The sequence below is a fragment of the Carassius auratus genome, unplaced genomic scaffold (assembly GCF_003368295.1).
Source record: "Carassius auratus strain Wakin unplaced genomic scaffold, ASM336829v1 scaf_tig00214963, whole genome shotgun sequence".
Taxonomy (NCBI): domain Eukaryota; kingdom Metazoa; phylum Chordata; class Actinopteri; order Cypriniformes; family Cyprinidae; genus Carassius; species Carassius auratus.
In genome coordinates, this window is record NW_020527884.1 from 374,536 (window position 1) to 402,322 (window position 27,787).

General features: G+C 37.1%; 1 protein-coding gene across 2 annotated transcripts; it reads right to left on the reverse strand.

Annotated features, from left to right (window-relative positions):
• On the reverse strand, window positions 1-27,508 carry LOC113093308 (gastrula zinc finger protein XlCGF26.1-like). Of its 2 annotated transcripts, none has more exons than XM_026259114.1 (3): window positions 27,291-27,508; window positions 9,829-10,590; window positions 1-2,508 (listed from the first exon to the last, which is right to left on the reverse strand). In XM_026259114.1, the coding sequence occupies exons 2-3, from the start codon at window positions 10,514-10,516 to the stop codon at window positions 1,295-1,297; spliced, it is 1,902 nt and encodes a 633-aa protein (XP_026114899.1). In that variant the 5' UTR covers window positions 10,517-10,590; window positions 27,291-27,508; the 3' UTR covers window positions 1-1,294. The 2 variants fall into 2 exon arrangements, with proteins under 2 accessions (XP_026114899.1, XP_026114898.1); XM_026259113.1 differs by having other exon boundaries at window positions 27,268-27,508.
• Between the last annotated feature and the right edge of the window lie 279 nt (window positions 27,509-27,787).

The window sequence follows — 27,787 nt, forward strand, 5'->3', positions numbered from 1 at the left end:
GCAGGTTCATTTCAGTTCATTTTATTTAATTCCCAAAGGCAATTTGGTTGCAGCAATCAAAAATGTCACATAAACAACAAAAACACAATACATTTCCTTCCTAAAAAGTTCTTAACTTAAATTTTAAAAAATTCAAAACTGAGGGGATAAATGAAAGTTATTTTACTTCCCTGGTTTACAATCAAGATAATTCATGTTTTTCACTTTTAGAGAATTAAACCAGCACAACAGTGAAAAAGATAACAGTAACTCAATATAGGATCTCTAGAACATGCACATCAGTGTTTTGTCAAAACTTTTTAACAAAAATTTGTTAAAAAAACCTGTACACTCTCAATACCTAGTCCATTAATGCTTGTTTGCTTATACTAAATAGATTTCATCCAAGAGTTAAAATCAATAGCCATCGTCTTAGTTTTATACACATTAAATGCACAATATGTAAGATTATTTTAGTACAATATCGCAAAACCACTAGAAGTGTTATATAATTTGCTGACTTGTGTACTTACATTATCTCAAAGGTTTCAAAGAAAGTTTAAAACTAGTTACATGGACAGTGGCCATAGTGTCGTTTTGTCACCTGCCAATTACTTCTTAACCCCTCAATTTCTGGTTTTGTTTTGTAGAAAACATGGAAACACCAAAGATGCTTTAATGTTGTGTGTTTTAATAGACCGGTGACGACAGCACAGAGTAGCATTATAACAGTACTTTCAAACGTATATAGTATATGAAAACAGCGCTGCTTTACCTCTCATATGCACGACTGGAAGCAGTTTTGCAAAATAAAAGCTTTCAAGCTATACGTGTGTCAAGGTTTCTTTTGCCGACGGCTTATTTTGAATACACACCCTCCAGCGGTGAAAAATTACATTTTGTGCCTTTACAGTATATTTCAAGAAAGCATTCTGACACCACATAATAAATTCATAATCCACAGGGCCAAACATGGAGTCCTCCTCACTCAATAAGCTAACGATTACTGAATTATCAGCAAATTTTATAATATGCCTATTTCTAAAACTACTTTTACAGTCTTTGTGTACAAGATAAATAATAAGGGTGAGAGGATACATCCTTGAGGTGATCCAGTTGATGACAGTCATTCAGAAAAACAGTCATTTACTTTAACTCCCCACGGTGAAAGTCTTTTATGAAGAGTGGGTTACCAAATGAACCTTGCAATGTCCTTTCTGTGTAAAAGTTTTTCCAAACAGTGAAAGACTTTTACCCAGTATGATTTAACATGTGCCTCTTAAGGCTTGATTATATGTAAAACAGTGAAAGACTTTTACCCAGTATGAATTAACATGTGCCTCGTAAGGCCTGATTTATATGTAAAACACTTTCCACACTGAGAGCAGCTGAAAGGACTTTCTGAAGTGTGTGTTACCAAATGAATCTTAAGGTTTTCTTTCAGTGTAAAACACTTTCCACACTGAGAGCAGCTGAAAGACTTTATCCCAGCATGAATTAACATGTGCCTATTAAGATTACGGTTACATATGAAACTCTTTTCACACTGAGAGCAGCTGAAAGGCTTTATTCCAGTATGAATCATCATGTGGTTCGGAAGGCTCGATTTATATGTAAAACTCTTTCCACACTGAGAGCAGCTGAAAGGCTTTATTCCAGTATGAATTGGCATGTGATGCTTTAAGCCTACTTTATTTGTAAAACTCTTTCCACACTGAGAGCAGATGAAAGGATTATCTGAAGTGTGAGTTACCAAATGACTCTCAAGTTGTTCTTTCTGCATAAAACTCTTTCCACACTGAGAGCAGCTGAAAGACTTTGTTCCAGTATGAATAAACTTGTGCTTCTCAAGGCTTTCTTTGCGTGCAAAAAAGTTTCCACACTGAGAGCAGCTGAAAGGCTTTATTCCAGTATGAATAAACATGTGATCCTTTAAGCCAGTTTTCCGTGTAAAACTCTTTTCACACTGAGAGCAGCTAAAAGGCTTTTTTCCAGTATGACTAAACATGTGATCTTTTAAGCTAGCTTTCAGTGTAAATCTCCTTCCACACTGAGAGCAGCTAAAAGGCTTTATTCCAGCATGACTAAACATGTGATCCTTTAAGCCTTCTTTCCTTGTAAAACTCTTTCCACACTGAGAGCAGCTGAAAGGCTTTATTCCATTATGAATTAACATGTGATCCTTTAAGCTAGCATTCCTTCTAAAACTCCTTCCACACTGAGAGCAGATGAAAGGCTTTATTCCAGCATGAATTAACATGTGGTTCTCAAGGCTTACTTTGCGTGCAAAAGTGTTTCCACACTGAGAGCAGCTGAAAGGCTTTATCCCAGTATGGATTAACATGTGCTTCTTAAGTTTACTGTTATATTTGAAACTCTTTCCACACTGAGAGCAGCTGATAGGCCTCTTGGCTTCTGTTGTTTTAAGGCTGGAACTCACTGACTTTTCTCCATTGACATCATGATCTTTCTGATCCTGATATTGCTCATCAACCTCATTCAGATCTTGCCTTTCTTCTTTCATTAGGCCTATAAACAAAGAATGAAAATCAAATGGTAAATTTTAAAAATAAGAGGATAAAATATGAAATGTTTATGAAAACGATGTCAAAACTGTCCTTTGTTAACACAGTGCAATGAAAATAACTAAAAACACTGCATTATGCTGACAGGTCATTAGATGGTGATATCACTTTGTAGAGAAACACTACACACTGACAGCTCCAGCAAACAAGGTTTGTTCTTTGATTACTTTCTTTAATTTAACAATTTAAATAACATATCACATTCATATCATTGGGAGAAACAATGTTTAGTTTGGTCACTGATTCACTCACACATAAAACATTGAACACTTTGAGACAAATACAATCTGACTGAACTCGAATAATTGCACATCGCAGATCACTGATTGGGTCAATCTCATGAATCTGTTGAAACGCCATGGCACTAATTATTTTAAATATTAAACATGCAATTTAGTAATATATTAAAACATCATAATAAAGACAATACTGTTCTCTACCTTCAACACAGAGTAACTTCAACATAGGAATTAATTATTTTTGCATTTTATTGCATTTTCTGCTGAAATTCTCATTACCGCAATGCGTCTAGCTGTGTCTGAACTCATGTTATAATTTAAACAAATTAGCATTAAAATATTCTGTAAAAAGTAAATGGATATTCTGCTAGATTTTTTTCACACTACAGAAACATGACAGACTGAATATTCATGTATAATATTAACGATACAATGGTCGAAAAATAAAGTGTCCATGACTGATGAACTCATCCTCCGCAACATTTGTTTGAGGGACATTTATAAACACACTTTTTATTTTAATATATCTTGACTTTAAATTATGCAACACGTGGCAGAATAGTACCTGCAAGTAGGCAGATCTCTTCATATTGTTAAATGTAAAATTACTCTTGTCAGAAAGTGTACACGACAAATTGATTATCATTGCCAAAACGTGTAGTTTTACACATTTTGAAAAATGTTAAATTCAAAAATTTCTTATACTTCATTGATGTCTGATTATATACATGGAGAAAAAAAATTGGCTACATTTTTGTTGCTAAAGTTGATCTGCATTCAAAGCACCCACTAAACTACAACACACCCTTTACGGCATTAGTTCTGGCTTTTGTTCACACAGGACTCATTCTGGGACTGAACCTGGATGGTATGGGGTTGCATGAGTGCGTGTGGCATGGGCAGCTTACACATCTGGAAAGACGACATCAATGCTGTGTTACGGTCCGCGATCTTTTGTGCTGTGTTTTTTTTTTCTCCATTTTCACTCTCATGCTCTCAGGTACCACCTTCCTTGGATTCTATTGGATATCTTTGCTGTCAATCATCGTTAACATTGTTTCCTTTGCCAATCATGCTCGCATCCAAGAGGTTTAAAAGGAGGACATCTGTGAAAGAGCGGGAAGGACATTTTCTGCTGTGACTATGGTGTGCGTTTGTCGTTTTGCTGATTTCTGATCTGATGTTTTCTCAGCTTATTGATGGTTTGGAAGACAAGGAAGGAGTGGAAGAGTTTAGTAAGTCACGTGACCTACATATCTGCACGTAGTGATTTTGGATGTATTAGAAACACTAGTTTAGTTGTGTGCGCTTGTTTTTGTATGTTTTGGCTTTAGTGCAGTTAGTGTAGTTTATGACGCTTTTGCGTTGAAGACTTTTCTTTTCTTTCTTTATTAGTTTAGGGGTTTGGGAAGTTAGTTAGTTAGTGGGGCTCATATTTCATTTTATGATTTAAGCGCCACTTTAACTTCCCTTCTCTCCTTTGTCTTGTCTGTTTAATTTGTTGTTCCTTGAGGGCAATAAATATTTCTTGTAGTGCAGTTGTGTCATGTATTCCATTGCCACCTCTTTCCCTGCCTCATTTCTTTAAAATGCAACTTAATGTTACCTCTTTTAACCCCTAGTAAAAACAATTTCATCAGAGACGTAACATTAAATGGGGGCTCGTCCGGGATTTTATATTTTATCACTTTTTTTCCCTGTTTAGGAAAGAGAAGTGGTCAAGTATGCCCTTTATATAATTTTGCATGTTGAGAGATGTTGGGGTGGTGGCAAAGGGAAGTGTTGGCAAAGGGAAGTGTTGATTTGAGTAGTTGTGAAATGTGGTAAAAGGCAGTGATTCGTAATGCACTTGAAACATGTTCAGTTTAGAAGAGTTCGTTAATAGTCCTTCATTGGAACAGCTTAACTTATGTCGAAAACAGGATTTGTTTGCTATTGTCGTTCTTGTCACACATGTCAAGTTGTTGGAAAACCAAACCAGATTGTTCCACCTGTTCCATTGAAACCAATCCCTGTGCTAGGAGATCCGTTTGAACATGTACTAGTAGACTGTGTGGGCCCTTTCCCAAAAACGAAAAGTGGTAATCAATTTTTACTAACCGTGATGTGTTTATCTACTAGGTTTCCAGAGGCGATTCCTTTAAGAAAAATTACGGCACCGAGTGTTGTGAAAGCACTTGTGAGATTTTTCTCGATATTTGGGTTGCCTAAAATTGTACAAAGTGACCAGGGTACAAATTTTATGTCCAAGGTATTTAATCAGGTAATGAAGACCCTAGCAATTACCCATCGCACGTCTAGTGCTTATCATCCGGAGAGTCAAGGTGCGCTGGAAAGATTTCACCAGACACTGAAATCTATGTTGCGAAAGTACTGTCTAGAGACAGGTAATGATTGGGATGAGGGAATACCTTTGTTGATGTTTGCTGTAAGAGAAAGTGTGCAGGAATCTCTTGGATTCAGCCCTGCTGAACTTGTATTTGGACACCAGGTACGTGGTCCTTTGAAGGTTTTGAAAGACAAAATTTTGGAGAATGATCTCAGTGTGAAAACAAATTTACTGGACTATGTGACAAAATTCAGAGAACGCTTGGATAAAGTTTGTTCGTTAGCTAAGGAATCTCTTGCTAAGGCACAACAAGGAATGAAACGTAACTTTGACAGGAAGGCCGTTATGCGTTCTTTTATGCCTGGAGATTCAGTTCTCGTATTTTTACCCATCCCCGGTTCTTCACTTTCTGCTCGATTCTTTGGTCCTTATGAGGTAAAGGAGAAAATTAGTGAAACTAATTATGTGATCTGTACTCCTGACAGAAAACGGAAGACTCGTATCTGTCATGTGAACATGTTGAAACTTTATCATGTTCGAAAGTCACCCGAGGAAAACGTGGTTAAAGCTGTCGAATCTCCTGTTTTCTCTGTTGCAGCTGTGACTGAAATAACATCTGTACCTGATTTAAATCCTGAGGATGATGGAGTAATTTTTCGCAATCTTCCTCAAGTTACTGTGAGGTTGACTAACTCTGAAATTTTGAAAGATCTCAGCTCATATTTTAAAAATTTGGATGAACATCAGAAAAATGATCTTATTCAGCTTATTTCAGAGTTTAAATGTCTGTTTAAAGATGTGCCAACATTGACAAATGTTTTGCACCATGACATTGATGTTAAAGATGCTCGTCCGATTAAACAACATGCGTACAGAGTTAATCATGTGAAGCGTGCGGTAATGCGTCAGGAAGTTGACTATTTATTGGAGAATGGTCTTGCAAAACCAAGCTGTAGTCCGTGGAGTTCACCATGCATTTTAGTTCCAAAGCCGGATGGTTCTTTTAGATTCTGCACTGATTTTAGGAAAGTGAACGCAGTTACTGTGCCTGATAGTTATCCACTTCCTCGAATGGAGGACTGTGTTGATAATGTTGGTTTTGCACAGTTTGTAAGTAAGTTAGACATGTTAAAAGGCTACTGGCAAGTCCCGCTTACTTTTAAAGCTTCTGAAATCGCAGCTTTCGTTACCCCTGATTCATTTCTGCAGTATACTGCGATGGCTTTTGGACTTAGAAACGCACCGGCCACATTTCAAAGGCTCGTTAATAAGATTTTAATTGATGTGCCAAATTGTAGTGCCTATTTGGATGATTTGGTGGTTTATTCCAAAGAGTGGAGTGAACACATTAAGTCACTTCGAATGGTATTTGAGCGTTTGGCAAAAGCCTTATTAACTCTTAATTTAGCCAAGTGTGAATTTGGTCAAGCGACGGTGACTTATCTTGGGAAAGAGGTGGGGCATGGTCAAGTTCGACCAGTAGAAGCTAAAGTGAGGGCAGTTTCAGAATTCCCTGTTCCTAATACTCGACGAGAACTTCGAAGATTTTTGGGAATGGTTGGATACTATCTGAGTTTTTGTAGGAATTTTTCATCCGTTGTTAGTCCTCTTACTACTTTGTTAAGCCCTTCGAAGTCTTTTATGTGGAATGCTGAGTGTCAGTATGCTTTCGAAAGCGTGAAAGCGCTTTTGTGCAATTCACCTGTTCTTCAGGCTCCCAACTATGAACGTTCTTTTCAGCTTGAAGTAGATGCTAGTAATGTTGGAGCTGGAGCTGTTCTTCTGCAGGAAGACGAACAAGGAATAACCCATCCAGTGAGTTATTTTTCGCGAAAGTTTAACAAAAACCAGTTAAACTATTCTACGGTCGAGAAAGAAACTCTAGCTTTAATACTTGCTCTACAACATTTTGAAGTTTACCTTGGTTCTAGCATACTTCCAGTTGTTGTGTATTCCGATCATAGTCCACTAGTGTTTCTTTCTAAAATGTACAATCATAATCAAAGATTGACTCGTTGGTCTTTGTTGCTCCAGAGTTATAATATTGAGATAAGACATAAGAAGGGGGCTGATAATGTGTTCGCAGACAATCTTTCTAGAGTTTAAACTTTTTACAAAAGGTTTACTCTTAAGTGGGGGAGTGTTACGGTCCGCGATCTTTTGTGCTGTGTTTTTTTTTCTCCATTTTCACTCTCATGCTCTCAGGTACCACCTTCCTTGGATTCTATTGGATATCTTTGCTGTCAATCATCGTTAACATCGTTTCCTTTGCCAATCATGCTCGCATTCAAGAGGTTTAAAAGGAGGACATCTGTGAAAGAGCGGGAAGGACATTTTCTGCTGTGACTATGGTGTGCGTTTGTCGTTTTGCTGATTTCTGATCTGATGTTTTCTCAGCTTATTGATGGTTTGGAAGACAAGGAAGGAGTGGAAGAGTTTAGTAAGTCACGTGACCTACATATCTGCACGTAGTGATTTTGGATGTATTAGAAACACTAGTTTAGTTGTGTGCGCTTGTTTTTGTATGTTTTGGCTTTAGTGCAGTTAGTGTAGTTTATGACGCTTTTGCGTTGAAGACTTTTCTTTTCTTTCTTTATTAGTTTAGGGGTTTGGGAAGTTAGTTAGTTAGTGGGGCTCATATTTCATTTTATGATTTAAGCGCCACTTTAACTTCCCTTCTCTCCTTTGTCTTGTCTGTTTAATTTGTTGTTCCTTGAGGGCAATAAATATTTCTTGTAGTGCAGTTGTGTCATGTATTCCATTGCCACCTCTTTCCCTGCCTCATTTCTTTAAAATGCAACTTAATGTTACCTCTTTTAACCCCTAGTAAAAACAATTTCATCAGAGACGTAACAGCTGAAAGGTATATCCAAGTTCTAGAACAACATATGCTCCCATCCAGACGTAGTCTCTTTCAGGGAAGACACTGCATTTTCCAACATGACAAAACCAGACCACATACTCCATCAATTACAGCATCATGGCTGCATAGAGGGATCCGGGTACTGAAATGGCCAGATCTTTCACCCATAGAAAACATTAGGCACATCATAAAGAGGAAGATGCGACAAAGAAGATCTAAGACAGTTGAGCAGCTAGAAGCCTGTATTAGACAAGAATGGGACAACATTCCTATTCCTAAACTTGAGCAACTTGTCTCCTCAGTCCCCAGACGTTTGCAGACTGTTATAAAAAGAAGAGGGGATGCCACACTGTGGTAAACAAGGCCTTGTCCCAACTTTTTGGAGACGTGTTGATGCCATGAAATTTAAAATCTTATTTTTTCCCTTAAAATGATTTTTTTTTTTTTTCAGTTTAAACATTTGATACGTCATCAATGTTGTATTCTGAATAAAATACTGACATTTGAAACTTATTATTTGATTACTTTAGCATTTCATTCTGTTTTTATTCTCAATTTGTACAGTGTCCCAACTTTTTTTGGATCGGGTTTGTACATTCCTAGTGGCAAGACTGACTTCAAACAGTTTCTGTACATAAAGTACATAATTATCAAATACAATTACTGTAATTTACCCAAAGGGTATTTTATGTTTCAAAGGTTGTGGTACACTTGTAGGTTCAAGACTAACTTAATACAGGTGAAACTTTGTCAATATCTCCATTATTGTACAAACAGTGCATAATTATTCTAAGAAAAGAAAATACTGAAATTTTTTTTTGGTTGCTGTACATTCGTAGTGACCAGACTGACTTGCTAAAGGTTACATTTTCACAGTAACACCTTTACTGCTTGTACAGCACACAAATATTTTCATAGAAAACTAATTTATCAAAATTCACCTAATTCTCTTTTTTCATGTTCTAAAGGTTGTAGTACACTCCTAGTGGCTTTTGATGCTACAGCACATTATTTATATTCATATTTAGTCATTTATCATTTATTTATTTGTGTATACAGGTATATATGGTTCATTAGGACACAAATGCGTACAATGTCATGGGTAGTACAACATAAACATGGTTTATGAGGACACTTCCTGTGTCCCAGTAAATTGTACAAAAAAGATTGTGTACTGTACTGCATATATGAAGGAAGGTATTGGCAAAATCCCACCTGTAGTAAATCACTTTGAGTTATACATGCCTTACAGTTTGGCAATATTTTATTTTAAATGTTAGAAGTCACACTAGTTAAAATAAATTGGACGTATTAAACCCAATCGGTGGAATTGTCAGACGGTCCCTTACACATCAAGCGCCACTATGGCACTATAGTTTTCTCTGGTTAAAATTTGCTGCTACAGAACACTTAGACTATTTTTAAAAAATATTTTAACGTTGATATAAAGTTGTTGCATAATGTTAAAACTAATCGTGGTTGTGGTATCTTTGTAGGACTGATGTAGTAGTGGCACACGAAAGCATATGTCTTGCAAACATTGAACCTAAAACTAACTTTACTATGCTGGTTTCTACTACTAGCGTAAAAACCTATACACAGTCTCCCAGGCTTGGAGTTCAATACAGTTTCTCGATTTTCAAAAAGCAAAAATAAAGGTCTAATTAAAGTAATAATTAAATCTCCTCAGTGTCAGTGCAGTTACATTTCCAGAAGAAATTTAAAACATGGATTTAAGACCATTTGATGATAGTTAACGTCTTATTCTTGCATAACGGATTTGTGTATGTACCACAAATATTATTTAAAGATTAATGTAGAATAAACACCAACCTCCTTTTTCCTCATGTTTTATTCTCCTGGCTCCTCGCGTTTTATTCTCTCGGTCTCTGGTTATTCTCCAGGTTTCTGGCTCCTCTGGTTTTATTGTCCGGTTTTCTGGCTCCTCGGGTTTTATTCTTCGGGTTTCTGGCTCCTCGGGTTTTATTCTCCAGGTTTCTAAGTCCTCGGGTTTTATTCTCCGGGTTTCTGGCTCCTCGGGTTTTATTCTCCAGGTTTCTAAGTCCTCGGGTTTTATTCTCCGGGTTTCTGGCTCCTCGGGTTTTATTCTCCGGGTTTCTGGCTCCTCGGGTTTTATTCTCCGGGTTTCTGGCTCCTCGGGTTTTATTCTCTGGGTTTCTGGCTCCTCGGGTTTTATTCTCCGGGTTTCTGGCTCCTCTGGTTTTATTCTCCAGGTTTCTGGCTCCTCGGGTTTTATTCTCCAGGTTTCTGGATCCTCGTGTTTTATTCTCCAGGTTTCTGGCTCCTCGGGTTTTATTCTCCAGGTTTCTGGCTCCTCGTGTTTTATTCTCCAGGTTTCTGGCTCCTCGGGTTTTATTCTTCGGGTTTCTGGCTCCTCGGGTTTTATTATCCAGGTTTCTGGTTCCTCGTGTTTTATTCTCCAGGTTTCTGGCTTCTCGGGTTTTATTATCCAGGTTTCTGGTTCACTCGTGTTCTCTTCACTCTCCTCTTTAACAAACATCTTCACAGCAGCAGATCTCAGTTCAGATGATACTCCTCCAGATATTCCTGCTTTTCATCAAAACGTAGTCACTACTGTGAGGATGAGAATATTACAGGTATTACACGCTGGACTGGAGAGAGGAGATTAGAAAAAAAGTGATGTGTCATGCAGCCAAGTATGGTGACCCAACAGCTGTGTCCCAAAGTTGAGTGTACAGCTGTTGGGGCCTTGTCATGGATTTGCAATCAAAAAATGTTGTTATAATGGAAGTCAATGGGGCAAAAACAGCCACTAATAATAAATGAGGGAGAAACATTTTTTTTATCTAATGCTGCACAAAAATTAACAATGCATCAAAGCCAATGTTGTTATTAATCTTTGACATGCCCAAGACTGTGACAAAAAGGTAAAAAAAAAAAAAAATCACTTTTTATATTTAAAATGTCATTTTTCTGAGGAAATCCAAATCTCAAATACTCAACCAAATCACATTTTTGGGTGAATTATATCACATAATATTTGTTTTCGGGCAGCATTTCTCTGGCGCGTTCACTACTGCGAAGATCGCTAGACAGCATCATCAACTTTATCTTTGCAGTCGACACGACACTGTAACAGAAAACACTTGTGTTATTAGCAGCAAAGACAGCTGAAGCTTCACAAGCGCCTCCTATTTCACAACAGCATGCGAATGCAGGTGAACCGGTGTTTGATATTCACAGAAATATGAGATTAGTGCCGCCATTTTCTGAAAAGGAAGTGGATAAATATTTCTATCACTTTGAACGTGTTGCTTTATCCATGAAATGGCCGAAAAGCTTTTGGACTTTATTGTTACAGTGTGTATTCACAGGTAAAGCTCAGGAAGTTTATTCTGCACTCTCACTCGAACAGAGTGGTGAGTATGATGTTGTGAAATCTGCTGTGTTACATGTATATGAACTCGTTCCTGAGGCATATCGTCAAAAATTTAGAAATTTGATTAAAGCTGATGAATGTACTCATGTTGAATTTGCAAGAGAAAAAGAACTTATTTGATCGTTGGTGCACTTCAATGAAAATTACAACTAAAGAGCAGTTAAGAGAATTAGTGCTCTTAGAGGAGTTTAAACATTGTGTTCCTCATGCTGTGGCTACGCATCTCACTGAACACAAGGTGAATACACTTTCTGAAGCTGCTATCATGGCTGATGAATTTGTGTTAACCCATCGTCATTCATTCAGTTCAGTCGGTCTGAAAACCAACGATATGAGTAAGTCTAAGTTTTGCTTTCAACCTAAGACAAAGTCTCCTGTGATGAGTAGGAATATTAGGGCGACAGTTGCTGAATATGCTAGTAAACCGGCACTCTCACGGGACATGGTTTGCTTTTATTGTAAAAAGCCTGGTCATAAAATATCTGACTGTCTTATTCTCAAGAAGAAAGATAAATTGTCGAAACCTATTGCTTTAGTTTCTACCTCACCATTCACTGTTGACACTCGTGATGAGAAAGATCGTCATTTATCTAGTTCTAGTGATAAAACTGTTGGTCAGTGTATAACTTCCTCCGTTGATTATACACCTTTTATCACTGAGGGAAATGTGTCATTGCCTGGTTCAAACGAAACGGTGCCAGTACGTCTTCTTCGAGATACGGGAGCTGCTCAGTCGTTTCTTTTAGAAGGAATTTTGCCTTTAACTCCTGAAACTGCTACTGGAACCCATGTACTAGTACGAGGTTTTGAGATGGGGTTTGTTGAAGTGCCTCTGCATCGAATCCATCTTTCCTCTGCTATCGTATCTGGTGATGTAGTAGTTGGTGTCCGTTCTGCACTTCCAGTTCCTGGGATTACGTTTATCCTGGGGAATGATTTAGCTGGTGGGAATGTTTGGGGAGAGAGTAGTGTGGCAGCTCCACCCATAGTAGTATCTGTACCCAGGAAATCTGATGTTAATCATAAACAATGTCCTGATTTGTTCCCAGCTTGTGCAGTTACTCGCTCAATGGCTAAACCGCTATCTGAAAATCAAGTTGTTGAGATTCCACTTCATGACACTTTCTTTTACACTGTTACTACAGGTGAGCAAGTATCTGATGTGTCTAAGAGTCCCATACAACCAGACCTGAAAGCCTGTTCTTCTGACCAGAAAGATTCTACAGCACTGCGACATGAATCTGCTGACACATCTGAGTTTCTGTCCACTCTTGATGAAACTAATGTTGATCTCTCTGTTGATGACCGTTCTCTGACTTCTCTGTTACAGATCTCTCGAGAGGACTTAATAAGAGCTCAGCAGAGCGATGACACTCTTAAACCTTTATTTTCTTGCCATATATGTCAGATCACCGGTAAGCCAAACCAGAAAGTGCCTGTTGCTCCGTTGCAGCCTATTCCTGTTGTTTCCACGCCTTTTGAGGATCTGATTATTGACTGTGTTGGTCCTTTGCCCCGATCTAAGACTGGTCATCAATATCTTCTCACTGTTAAGTGCCAGACTACTCGTTATCCTGCCGCTTATCCATTAAGGTCTATCACTACAAAAAGTCCATCTTGAAGGCCCTCACTAATTTAATGTCGACCTTTGGAATTCCCAAAGTGATTCAATCGGATCAGGGTTCAAATTTTATGTCGAAACCGTTTTCAAAAGTCCTGCGTCAGCTTCGAGTAAACCACAATATTTCTAGTGCTTATCATCCACAGAGTCAAGGAGCTCTTGAAAGGTTTCATCAAACCTTGAAGTCTCTTTTAAGATCGTATTGTGTGGAACTCGATGCGGATTGGGAGGAAGGCTTGCCGTGGATGTTGCTGGCTATACGTGAGGTAATCCAGGAAAGCATTGGTTTTAGTCAGAATGAAATAGTGTTTGGACATAACGTACGAGGACCTACTGCTGTTTTAGCTGATGAGTGGCGTACGTCTAAACCTTCTGAAAATGTTTCCGACTATGTGAGTGGATTTCGGTGTAGACTGTATGAAGCACGAGCTATTGCTAAAAAGAAGCCGAGTAAGTCTCAAACAAAAATGCGACAACTTTTTGACAGGAAGGCTAAGTGGAGAAATTTTCAGGTGGGTGATCAGGTATTGGCTTTGCTGCCTCTATCTGCTAACCCATTTCAAGCAAAGTTTACAGGACCTTACAGTGTAATTAAATGCCTTTCAGATAATAATTATCTGCTGAATACTCCTGACCGTCGAAGAAAAGAGCAAGTTTGTCACATTAATTTGTTGAAACCTTATGTAGTTTCGGTTCCTTCTGTCTCTGTTAGCGTAGTAACCACTTGTGACTCTTTTAATCCAGAACAACAGTCTTCTCTTTCTCGCAGTATGAGTGGTGATTCTTCAGAGAATGCTGATGAGGATGGAAATCTGCTTTCTCGAGAAAAAGTCAACGGACGTCTTAACAACTCTGAGATTCTTATTGATTTGCCTTCTCATCTTTCTTAATTGGCAGAGAAGGAGAGGAATGACATCATTGAGTTAGTGATGTCATTCCTTTCTCTTTTCCTTGACGTTCCTGGTCGTACTTCTGCCATTGAACGTATCATCGATGTAGGAACTTCCTGTCCTGTCAAGCAAAACGCTTACAGAGTTAACCCCTTTGAAACGAGATTTGTTAAAACAAGAGGTGAACTATTTGCTTACTCATCACCTGGCTGAACCTAGTTTTAGTTCATGGAGTTCTCCCTGCGTTTTAGTGAATAAATCCGATGGTTCATATCGATTTTGCACAGATTATCGAAAACTTAATGCTGTGACAAAACCGGACTGTTTTCCGTTACCTCGTGTTGACGATTGCGTCGATCATGTTGGCTCTGCCCGATACGTCAGTAAGTTTGACCTTCTAAAGGGGTACTGGCAGGTGCCTTTGACTACCCATGCAAAGGAGTTATCCGCCTTTGTTACGCCTGATGCGTTCCTGCAGTACACAGTAATGCCTTTCGGGGTTCGTAACGCCCCCGCGACTTTCCAACGATTAGTGAACCATATACTGTATGGAATGTCTGGATGCGAGGCGTATCTTGATGACGTTGTCCTGTATAGTTCTTCCTGGTCTGAGCATCTTACCCAGATAAAAGAACTCTTCTCCCGCTTAGCTAGGGCCAATCTTACGATCAACCTGGCTAAATCTGAGTTTGGAAAAGCAACCGTCACGTACTTGGGTAAGGGAGTGGGGAATGGATGTGTGAAACCTATCGGGACTAAGGTAGAAGCCATTTGTAACTTCCCAACCCCCACCACTCGTCGTGAATTGCGTCGATTTCTCGGCATGGTGGGATATTACAGGAGTTTTTGTGACAATTTCGCTAGTGTGGTTTCACCTCTAACCGATTTATTGAGTCCGAAGATAGCTTTTCAGTGGTCTGAGACATGTCAGCAGGCTTTCGAAAATTGTAAGGCTTTACTGGCCCGTGCCCCTGTTTTGAAAGCCCCGAATTTTGAAAAGTCTTTCAGTCTTGCAATTGATGCGAGTGCTTGTGGTGCAGGCGCAGTTCTTTTGCAAGAAGCTTCGAACGATATTTTGCATCCTGTAAGCTATTTTTCAAAGAAGTTTAACCGGCATCAACAGGTCTACTCAACTATTGAGAAGGAAGCCCTCGCCCTGGTGTTAGCCGTACAGCACTTCGAGGTATATTTGGGGTCAATTGTTGCGCCGATTGTCGTTTATACGGATCATAACCCTTTGGTTTTCTTGAATCGAATGAGAAATCGAAACCAACGACTTATGCGATGGAGTCTCATTCTACAACCTTTCTATTTAGACATCAAGCATGTAAGGGGAAAGGACAACGTGATAGCTGACACTCTTTCTAGAGTATAACATGACGTCGGTGTTGTACGTTTCTCTCTTCTCTCTCTCTTTTTTTTTTGCATCTCTAGGGCCCAGAGGTGTTGAAGGACGAGGTGGGGTGAAGAGGACGCTTCCTGGACGGCTGGATTACTTTGTGTTGTCCTTTGGTGTTGCTTGATTATTATTTTTTTTTCCTTTTAGATTCGTTGCCGAATCTTTATTTTAAGGAGGGAGGTGTTACGACCCTGTGCTCCCTTTTCTTCCCTGCTGGGGGCGGAATGACCTGGGAGGGTGTGGTTGACTGTACACCCCTGCTGACTGATTAGCATTGATTGTGAAGAGAATAAATGCTGGACTAATTCATCTCACATTACTTCCTCTGGGGAATGGCAGTCTCCAGAGAAGTCATTTGTGCGCCAACCGTTGCTTTTGTTTATCTTTGTCAACATTCCTTACCTTTTGGATTATGATTTCTTTATTTAAACCCTAGACATTATGCTATATTATTTTGTTTAATGGATTATTTTTCATTGTAATAAACAAACTTGCAAGTCAAACCATCTGAGCAAGTGTGATCCTATTTTATGTTACGGTCGAGAACGAGCTGGCTGTGACACTTGTTTATTAATAATTATATTCATAAAATATTCATAATCATTACTTTTGCCAGTTCTTTGTGACAGCTTTTAGGTGCGTTATTGACAGCGCCACCTAGGGCTGCAGCTATCGATTCTTTTTGTTATCGATTAATCTAGCACTTAATCGATCGATTAATCGAGTAATCGGATAAAACGATTTGTGTGTGTTTTTGAACAACCAAAACAAATTATGCATAACAAAAATGATGTGGCTGTAAAATGAACAAGCATTTGGCTTTTATTTCTCAACAGAGGTATTTATTTCCAAGTCCAAAAAATTGGCTCCAAAAGTTAAGTGCCAAGTTGGCATTGCCAACAATTATAGAACAATGTACAGTTAAGTGAACTAACTGTAACATGTATAACATGTATTGTAAAACTAATATGAATATAAACTTAGTTTTTTGTCTTCTTAATACACAACATTACAAAAAAAGGATTGCACCTTCTGCAAATTTAGTTTAGTTAACCTGAGAACAAAAAATGAATATAAAATATCAAGCCAAACAGGTACACAATGTATAAAATGTATAAAAAAAAAATGATGTAAATAAAACAATTATAAACAATTATAAATAATAAGCTGTAATCTCAAAACAAACATCAAAATGTACGTGTGCGTGCGTGCGTGTGTTTGTGTGTGTGTGAAGGGTTTCTGTTTTTAGGCTATACTCTCTTGCAATTGAACGTGATAGTTACGTTTACTACTTTAAAACGTCATCAAAGTTAAACATCATATCTAGTCAAACCACATCACGACATCGCTACAAATGCAGTATGGGATTAAAATCAGCGAACATCAATAGGCTTAGACTACGTTAATTTACCTTGTTTCAGCGATGCTTGGTGAAACCCCATAGAGTGGATGTCTTCTGTTCAGATGCTGAATCATGGAAGATGTGCTGTTGTGGTATGCCAGCTCTATTTTGCAGTAGAGACACTGCACCTTGTTCTCTTCTTTATTAAGTGTGTAATGATCCCACACTTTAGACAATTTCTGCCGTTTATTTATAGATCTATTCTCCGCCATCGCGCCAACTAAATTCAAAAGGTCCGTGTGAATAAACGGTCCCTGTGACACAATCAAATCCCTGCGCCGCACGTATTAATGCGCGTCATAAGAATTTAACGAGGCTTCGAGGCAGAGTTTTTGCCTCGAGGAATTTTTGTAATCGAGTAACTCGAGTAACTCGAGGAATCGTTTCAGCCCTAGCGCCACCCTTACATGTTAGCCTACATGAACGCGTGAACTGAACTGAGCTCGTCACAGCTGGACTGCTTGTTATGATGTCAAGGTCATTTGTAATGTTCATAAATTCAATTAGGCTAAAAATAGCCCAACTGTTACCTTTATCTTACGTTAATCAGCACCTGGCCTGTCTAAAACCTTCTAGATTTCAAGCCATTCCACCACTTTTCTAACTGCCAACTAAGAATCAGCGTCATAGATTGCAAAGAAACTGAAATCGTCGAAATGCGAGAAGCAACAAAATGCGTACCTAGAGAGCAGCGAATCGTACAAGCGTGCTTATGGGTCAAAATGCATGCAGAGTACGAAAAATGCGTACATGTTGGCAGGTCTGCCAACAACGCATATGGGTTAATCCATCCAAAGTGCACACACACAGCAGTGAACTGTTGGGGCCTTGCTCAAGGGCACCTCAGTTGTGGTACCGACGCCCCGAGATTCGATCCCACAACCCTAGGGTTAGGAGTCAAACTCTCTAACCACTAGGCCACAAGAAAAAAAGCCAATCTTCAAAAATAAATTATACATAAAATAGACTCACATGGTATTTGATCAACACCAGTACATGGTTTTTCTGTTGTTTGGTAATTCCAACACAAGCTAAATATGACAGCACTGACACAGCATTTTCTTACATAAGAAGTGACTTACTAGTGGGAACATGATAATATGTTGTGGCCACTAGATATTAATTTGAAAAACATCATATTAACTTGTGGGAACATGATATGTCGTGGCCACGAGATCATTTTGTCAAGGTAACTACATCCTTATGTCTTGGCCTCGAGATGTTATGTTGAGGGAACAACATCCATTTTTCTCGTGGCCACGGCTTCTTATGTTGAGGGAACGACATGTTTTTCTCTTGGCTACGAGTTTAATGCGTAAACAAACCTGCGTGACCATAGCAACCCAGGATTAGCAGAGATGGATTCATTAATATTTTACTTTGAATTAAGAAATTATTATATTATTTACGGTTTTAAACTTGACTTAAGACCTTTACAGCGTCTTGGAGTCTCATGCCTGTGCTTGTGAGTGCTGTCCGCCATGTTTATGAGGTTTGGAAGCAAACAAAACAATGGATTATTTACCTAGAAATATGGACTCATTTCAATAAAACACTTCTAGTAAGCATCGTTGAGCATTTATTTTTTGTATTTACTAGCACAGGCACTTGTAAGCTAATAAAGAAACTTACAGAAGTTATTCAAACAGAAAATTAACTGAACTGCTGTGAAGACAGAACTGAAGATGAACACCGAGCCGAGCAAGATTACGAACAACAAAACCTGTACATTGCCATTAAAGTAAAATAACTGAACAAAAATATAGGAGCCTGATAAAAATCCTAATTTTAGATGAAAATTTCAGATGGCATTTAGAGGCTTTTGCATCTGAACTCTTCAAATGTAAATGTAATACCAGAAAACTAATCTGATTGGCTGTCACTATGAAAAGAGAGGTAAATCCCACACGGTTGGATTTAGGGGATGCAATGATACCAATATTTCAGATTATCTCCCAATTCAGATCCGATATAAGTGTGTGTTGTTTTTTTTTTATGAATGTAGAATTTTTATACCTCTGTGTAGGGATGTGAATTTTCGATCATTTCTATAATCTATAGTCGTTTAAATTAACAAACAATTAATCGATTAATCATTAACCTTAATGCTGCACAATGCGTCTATTGCAGCAGCACGCAGTAATCGGCATGACAGGAGGTGCAAGTATATATATATATATATATATATATATATATATATATATATATATATATATATATATATATACATACACACAATATAAGTAAAATAAATTTCTAGCACAGGGTATGGCTAACAGCTCTTAAACACAACCAGTGCACAGAATGATGCTCTTGAAGCAATGATGCGCTTCAGTCACAACGTGCAGCATTACTCATAGAAATGTTCAAAACATCAAGGGAAGAGATATTGATGTTGTGTATTATGTGTGTGCAATATTTTGAGCCTTTTCTTTAAACATTTTTAAATCTCAGTTATTGTGCACTCTTGAAAAAAGTTTCATTGTTTTGATTATAATAATTATGGCTGGGACAATTACGCTAATCCGCCGATTCAGTGCTATCCCCATACTTCTGTGCCCATTCAATATATATTGCCATAATTGAGTATTTTGATTATATAACTAGTGTTATATAGTATAACTATATACTAATTTTTTATGTTTATGTTTGTGTAGATTTGAGGGAAAGATGAAAAATAAGGAAAGTCTGGGAACGACTGAAGAAGACAGTAAATTAAATTAAATTAAATTAAATAAATTAATATATGGACAAATATTGCAAATTAACATATTTACATAGTCTGATATCTAAATGTATTTACATATAAGGTAAATATATGCAAACATTTCAGATAAAATATTAACTTTTAATAAATGTGAAAAATATTTAAAAAAAAATCAGCCAAAATCGAATACTTAAATATATATTTCAAAATATATTTACATATTGTACAAAAAAAGTTTTTCTATTTGAAGATAAGATATTTAAACGTAAAATATATTTATTACTAATATATTTAAATCTATGTGGCTTCTGTATGTGGAGATTTGTAGTACATTGCTAGAGTCTCGACTGACTTACAGGTGAATTTTGTCAATTCTTTTTAAGAACACAGTTAAGTGCCACGTTCAACTATTTACCTCAATCATCGTCTTTAAAAAAGTACACTACACTTTCCAATTGTTGCAGCTCACATTCTTGTAAAATCATTTATATCAAAGAACAATTGGGCATCGTTACGGTTTTTGCGCTGGAATTTGCAGACGGTCCCTTAAACAATGCAATTATCCATGGATGTATAGAGCTTAAAACTAACTTTAAGCAAACAGATTTGATCTGCCAAAGAAAAATCTCGGAAAAATAATTATGTTATCAATGAATTTGCGGCATCAATAATTGATATTGGTTTGCATTCATTCTGCTCATAGATCACGAGACTAACAGCAACATTATCACTGCAAACATCGAAACCATCATTAACAGGAACATAGAAAAACATAAAATCATAAAATTCTTAATGAACTCCGTGTGTTTTCCTCACATAGAGCTACTTACTACTTGATCTTCAAGGGTTGTGTGTGAAAGCACGCACATATCCCGGGTCATCACTGGCAGTGTGAAAATGCAAAATCTAGCGACCAGGGAACAATTGCAGGAACACTTTACCCCTGTATTTGCCGGAATGGCAGTGTGAAAGGGGCTATGGTGTCCCAGTTTCCCAAAAAGAACTTCAAATTTTGATTCATCTGACCACAGAACAGTTTTCCACTTTGCCACAGCCCATTTTAAATGAGCCTTGGCCCAGAGAAAACGCCTGTGCTTCTGGATCATATTTATATATGGCTTCTTTTTTGACCTGTAGAGTTTTAGCCGGCAACGGCGAATGGCACGGTGGATTGTGTACATGACAATGTTTTCTGGAAGTATTCCTGACCCCTTTGTGTGATTTCCATTACAGTAGCATTCCTGTATGTGATGCAGTGCTGTCTAAGGGCCAGAAGATCACGGGCATCCAGTATGGTTTTCCGGCCTTGACCCTTACGCACAGAGATTGTTCCAGATACTCTGAATCTTTGGATGATATTATGCACTGTAGATGATGATAACTTCAAACTCTTTGCAATTTTTATCTGAGAAACTCCTTTCTGATATTGCTCCACTATTTTTCACCGCAGCATTGGGGGAATGGTGATCCTCTGCCCATCTTGACTTCTGAGAGACACTGAGAGAGACTCTTTTCATACCCAGTGATGTTTCCAATTGACCTAATAAGTTGCAAATTGGTCCATTTAACTTTTCGGCCTCTTATTGCTACCTGTCCCAACTTTTTTGGAATGTGTAGCTCTCATGAAACCAAAATGAGCCAATACTTTCAACATTTGATATATTATATATATTCTACTGTGAATAGAATGTAAGTTTATCAGATTTGTAAATTATTCCATTCCTGTTTTACTCACAATTTGTACAGCGTCCCAACTTTTTGGGAATCGGGTTTGTATTTATGTCATCCTTAAATGATCTGAAGTTGATTTTAGATGTATTAGGCCTGTTTACAGTTTAATGCTGATTAGAGGTCTGTACATGCCTTTACATAGCAATTACAACTGTATAATGAAATGAGATTAATGTTTAATACAACATTTTTAACACAGAAATATGTAATGACAAAATGAAATGATAGGCCTACTTTATGATACTTATGAAAGTAATGTCGCCACTATGTGTTGGTAAGTCACTGTGTTGATAAAGAAGCATTTTATTCAATCTATTCATCCAAGATTCAGATTCTTTCAGGGATAAATTCAAGTGTCTGTGTTTAATAATTTGTCACTGAACTGTCTATAATAATGGGTCTTTCAAAGACTGATTCATATCAGGATTCAGGAATGATACATCACTCTATAGTCTATATGCTTACTGTGACTTTGGTTTGATGACGTCAAGAAAATACCTCCCCCACCCATTCACATCTGAAAACTACTACTTCACTGCTCTCTGTTCGTTTTCTATCTAGGCTATTTGTTTTTCATTAAACTAAAAAACACTTTCTTTATATATTCGAAATATTTACTTGTTTTCTTTGTGTGTATGTGTGTGTGTATACAGTAGTCAACGTTTGAAGTGGATCAAATCCTTTAATCAAAGCTGTCCTAAAACCAAATCCGAAATACGATATTATTTATATAACGTAGCTAATATATATATATATATATATATATATATATCGTTTTGATTGCTTTTATTGATATAATTAGTAATAAAATAATCTGCTAATATGTTTTAATGATCACTTATAATGCCTCACATACCAAAACAAGTGGTTAGCGTGATTTCAAAGGACATTTAAACCATCTATGATTTTTATTAAATCGTGTTGTATTATTGTTATTGGACATACTGTAACTAAGCCTGTGATCGCTAAAAAAAACGTGTTCTTTATCCCCGCGATGAATACAAAGAAGTGACGTGAGCGCATAATGGATAGTCTAATTATTTGCGCTCTGCTTTAACACTGGGTTTTATTATAGGCATAAAACATAAATATTTGACTGAAACTTGTCTATTAAAATCGGTTTGCATGAACTTTTAACTCTCCGCTTTTGGCGCTCAGCCACCTACTTTGAAACTATCCACTGCGCATGCGCAAATCAAGCAGGAGAAATAGTTAGACCTACAACAATAAATAAAGAAAAATTGAGACAACGTAAATTTGATCCATTATTTCGTTTTGGTTTCCTTGTTTATTATATTTCCCGTTTCGAGCAGAAAGCAATGAAACAAACGTCAGTTTTTCATATTTGGTTCATACAGAAAAACAAAATATTGATTCTTTATTTCGTTTTTGGTTTGCCAGATTAAATGGAATAATTGAATGATCGGATGATACACGGACCAATCAGGGTATCTTCCGTCCATTCCAAATCCGTTTCAAATTAAAAAACAGAAAACGAAAAACTCAAGAGGATTCAAGTGAGAGAACATGAATTAAATAACCAGAAATGGAAAAATGGCTCGTTTATTCGTTATTCCATCTAGGTTAACAAACGGAAAATGAGTTTTTGACTTGATTTCTCATTGTGTCGTTTTGGGTTTAAAAAACGGCTTATGGCTTCAATATTTCATTCGAACTTGTGGGCGGAGCTGAAACGCTCCTTTCATCTGATTGGTCGGATCGCTCCGCCTTCAACTCGATCTTACATTCTTTCAGAATAAGAGTCTTATAAGAGTAGTGTCTGAAACCACCGCTCACTGTTAATTAACATAATATTTGAGTCAGATGTTGCTGCGCACATAATTCGTGCTGCTGTGACTTGCAAGTCACGCCTTTAAATTATTTCTAGGTTATAGTATTGTATGAATATTGTCCCACTGTAAATACAGTGCAAATAGTTTTGTCTCCTTGGATAAAAGTGAAGAGGAAATAAAAGACTGAACAGTTCCATGATAATATGTCTGTAACATTTACCACTCTCATCTTTTAAGTCAAAAGGCACTAGGTAGGTGTGTGTGACATTAATAATTAATTGTGGAAATTAATATAGTTAAATTTATGAAATAAATTAGTAATATTCATTTTATTACATACTAAATTGAATGTTTTTTTCTTTTAGTCTTCTTTGTTGGCCTTGAGAAAGCCAACATATATTTGAACATTATTATCATTTATTATGAGAGTAATTGACAACGACTAAAATTTTAATGTTTCACCAAATTTCCTTCTCAAAAAATCCTAGTGACTTTCATTATCTGAGCAATGAAGGTCTTACACTTAATGTCCACTAGAGGGGGAGACAGGATTCCTATTTACGTAAAATGGCAAATAAATACATTAATTTCATGTGTACTACCATGAATATGCCATATCTGTGTACAAGAATAAACTTCACACTTCAAGCTGTACTTTAAAACTTCCCATTCTGGCTTTTTCAACCTACCTCCAAATGTATTTTAATATATTTTTTATTCACACTGGTTTATGCATTTAATGTTTGTCCATCTAGAACTTTTATTTTTCATGAGCTGTACATTTTAAGATGTACTCAGTGTTGATAAATCACATGCACTGAATGTAAATGGATGGCTAAACTTAGCTAAACTTGTCCAGTGTCCTGCAAAGTTTAGCTACCCCAAATAAACACACCTAAGCTAAGCAAGGTCTTCAGGATCAGTAGCAATGTCCAAGCAAGTGTGTTGGAACTGAACTCTGCAGAACATGGTTCTCCCGGTTCAGGACTGGGTTTTAAATCTATAAATGAATTTGTACAGTTGGGTGTCTGCATGCAGAGGTGTACTTCAGTAAGTACAATGTAAACTGTAATCTATAAAGACAAATCTTCAGATAAGCATTAAGGCCACTGCCTTGAGGTCTCCATCCATTGGTCAAAACAGACCTCGCACCCCACCACACTCCTGCTAGCTGTCAACATTAATTGCGGCTGGTGCCAAATAAAAATTATTATGTATCCCTTGTGCATTGTTCAAATTCACTACCCTTTCGTTATGTTCGGGATGAAAACATTCACTCAATTAAACTGCTATAAGCATTAGATAAACATTTTTTCCCCTAATTTATTGTTGGTGGATGTTTTTTTTTCACTGACTTCCATTATAATTACATTTTTGATTGCAAAGCCATGAAACATAATCATGCATTCTTGATTGTTTGTGGTTTTCCCTGTTGGGAAGAGGTAAAATTTGTTTTTGTTTTTTTTTACAGTTGATCACTAGGTGGGACCATCATCCCTTTATATAGGCCTGTGCAAAAAAAAGCTTAGTTTCTGACTTGTATATAGAGTTATGTGGAGTATAACAGCAAATTATATTGTGTGTATGTGTGTAGGAGAGAGAGAGAGAGAGAGAGAGAGAGAGAGAGAGAGAGACTTTTGCGCACTTATCTTGATGTATTTGAGAAAATCTAAATGTACACCTCAGCTCTCAGAACTACATGGGGTAAACAAAAGTGTATTTATGCACCTGCTGCCTTTTAATGGTGGTGATAAGTATAGACTAAACAAAAACAGTACATGGATTTAAACACTTGCATGCCATCCTTCTGGTCATTTGATGGTGAGAAGAGCAGCAAGCAATACGAGAAAGGGCTTGACTTGAACCAGAGTTTTAGAAATGATTATGCAGCTTGACCCCTCCAGCGAGTTGCTGCTTATTTGAAGTTGGTATTGCATTTTGGTCCATAATCAATTATGTTCAAAGTAGTTTTTTTTATAAGATTTAAAGGTTTTAAACTGGCTTCACCATCAAGAAAAGACAAGTATTTCACACATAGGCCCTCCGTTCTTTTCACCATCAAAAGTCAGCAGGTGCATAAACACACTTCTTTTTTTTTATTGTTTAGTCCATGTAGTTCTGAGAGCATGAGGTGCATATTTGGATTTTTTCAGATACATCCAGGTAAGTAAACAAAGGTCTCTCCCACACACACTCTCTCTCTTTCTCTCTCAAACACACACACACACACACACACACACACACACACTATAATTTGCTGTTAAACTCCATATAACTCTATATACAGGCCAGAAACTAAGCCTTTTTTTGTACAGGCCTAAAGGGTTAATGGTCCCACCTAGTGATCAACTGTAAAAATAACAAATGTTACCTCTTCCCAACAGGGAAAACCACCAACAATCAAGAGTGCATGATTATATGGTGTCATGGCTTTGCAATCAAAAAATGTCATTATAATGGAAGTCAATGGGACAAAAACAGCCACCAACAATAAATGAGGGAGAAAAAATTAAAATTTAATGCTGCACAAAACTAACAATACATCAAAGCTAATCTACAGTTATTAATCTTTGACATGCCCAAGACTGTCATAAAAGGTAAAAAAAAATATCCAGTCCACAATTACTTTTTATATTGAAAATATGTCATTTTGTGTGTGTGTGTTTTCTTCCCAAATCAGTGACATAATTTATGAACTTGGTAATTAAAGAGTTAAAATCTTAGATTTTTTTTAAACATTTGGTAGTTTGATCAGGACTGAGGGTGATTAATAGATTTATGCAAAAAAAAAAAAAAAATCTTTATCTGAGACATTTTTACAGCATTTTAATTTAGTGGGTGTTTTCATCCCAAACATAACAAAAGGGTAGTGAATTTACCCACAGTATACTGTTGAGTTTTTGAAATATTTCAAGCATTTTCCCAAAATAAGTGTCAAAATAAGATTTGTCACCAATCATTCCATTAGCTGCAACACAGAGAAAGTTGTGGCCAAAATAAGACTCAACTTTACCCCCTAGTGGACGAAAACGTCCCCAACAACGCATATGGGGTATTATGTAACAGCAAGTCATTTGTGCAAGTACATTTGACTTTTTTTTCCAAAACTTAATCATTTTTATTTGGTACCAGCAGCAGTAGTTAATGTTGTTTTATATTATACAGCTATCATTGAGCTAAGGTATACCCCCCTACCACCCCATCTATCATTGAAGAACCTGTGTTACACAGATATGGCATATTCATGGTAGTACACATGAAATTAATGTATTTATCTGTCATTTAAACTTACATAAACAGAAATCCTGTCTCCCCCTCTAGTGGACCTTAAGTGTAAGACCTTCATCGCTCAGATAATGAAAGTCACTAGGATTTTTTGAGAAGGAAAAAGTCTGACCAGTTACAGCAACGAGTCAAACGAGTCTGAAGATCTGAGCTGAATTTGGTGAAACAATAAAATTTTAGTCGTTGTCAAGGCCAACAAAGAAGACTAAAAGAGAAACATCATTCAATTTTGTCTGTAATAAAACTAATAATTCTAATTTATTTAATAAATTTAACTATATTAATTTCCACAATTAATTATTAATGTCACACACACCTACCTAGTGCCATTAGACTTAAAAGATGAGAGTGGTAAATGTTACAGACATATTATCATGGAAATGTTCAGTCTATTATTGATTTTTATTTCCACTTCACTTTTATCCCAGGAGACAGAACTATTTGCACTGTATTTACAGTGGGACAATATTCATACAATACTATAACCTAGAAATAATTTAAAGGGGTGACTTGCAAGTCGCAACAACGCGAATTATGTGTCTACATCTGGTTTCAGATATTGCTCTTGTAAGACTCTTATTCTGAAAGACTGAGGAGCCCGAGTAGAAGGCGGATCGATCCGACCAATCAGATGAAAGAAGCGTTTCAGCTCCGCCCACAAGTGCGAATGAAATATTGAAGCCATAAGCCGTTTTTTAAACCCAAAACGACAAAATGAGAAATCAAGTCAAAAACTCATTTTCCATTTGTTAACCTAGATGGAATAACGAATAAACGAGCCATTTTTCCATTTCTCGTTATTTAATTCATGTTATCTCACTTGAATCCTCTTGAGTTTTTCGTTTTCTGTTTTTTAATTTGAAACGGATTTGGAATGGACGGAAGATACCCTGATTCGGACCTTACTGCCTGCTGCTGCTCTAAATGTTTAAGTCTGAAAACACATAAACAGCTTACTCGATGAAAACAAGATAGAAACGACCTCGTGTACTGTTCAAACATACAGTGTAAAGTGTGTTTTACCGTTGTTTAAAGATGATAAATACCGTGAACTGCTCCCCTCTCCTCAGAAGATCGCTGCATCTGCGTCCGAAAGCTTTGATGACTCTTAGTTCACGGTTTCTGCTGTAAGTTATTTGTTCCTCAGCTCTCAATGAATCCAGGACTGCAGCCGTTGAGCTCAAGCAGAACAAAGAGGAGTTTCCCAAACACTGGGCGTTTTCACACCGGGATACACGTTTATACTGTCCAATCAGGAAACCCCTAAGAAGTAGACAAGCGTTATAATTATCTTTTTACTTTCTGAAGCTACCAGCTATTTTGTTGAGTCTATATCAACAACTTATGTCAAGTTAGGACATTTATAAACCAAAGAACAAATGCATATTTTCTGTTACACAGCACATGTTTAACAAAGTCTCCTTGAAGTTGTGAATCTTCGGAAGTGGAAGTGGAAAACTGCTTAAAAACTCAGCAGCCTCCTCTCTCCAGACCTTTAAGGCTCAGCTTAAAACTCATCTATTGACTTTGTTCTCTAAATAAC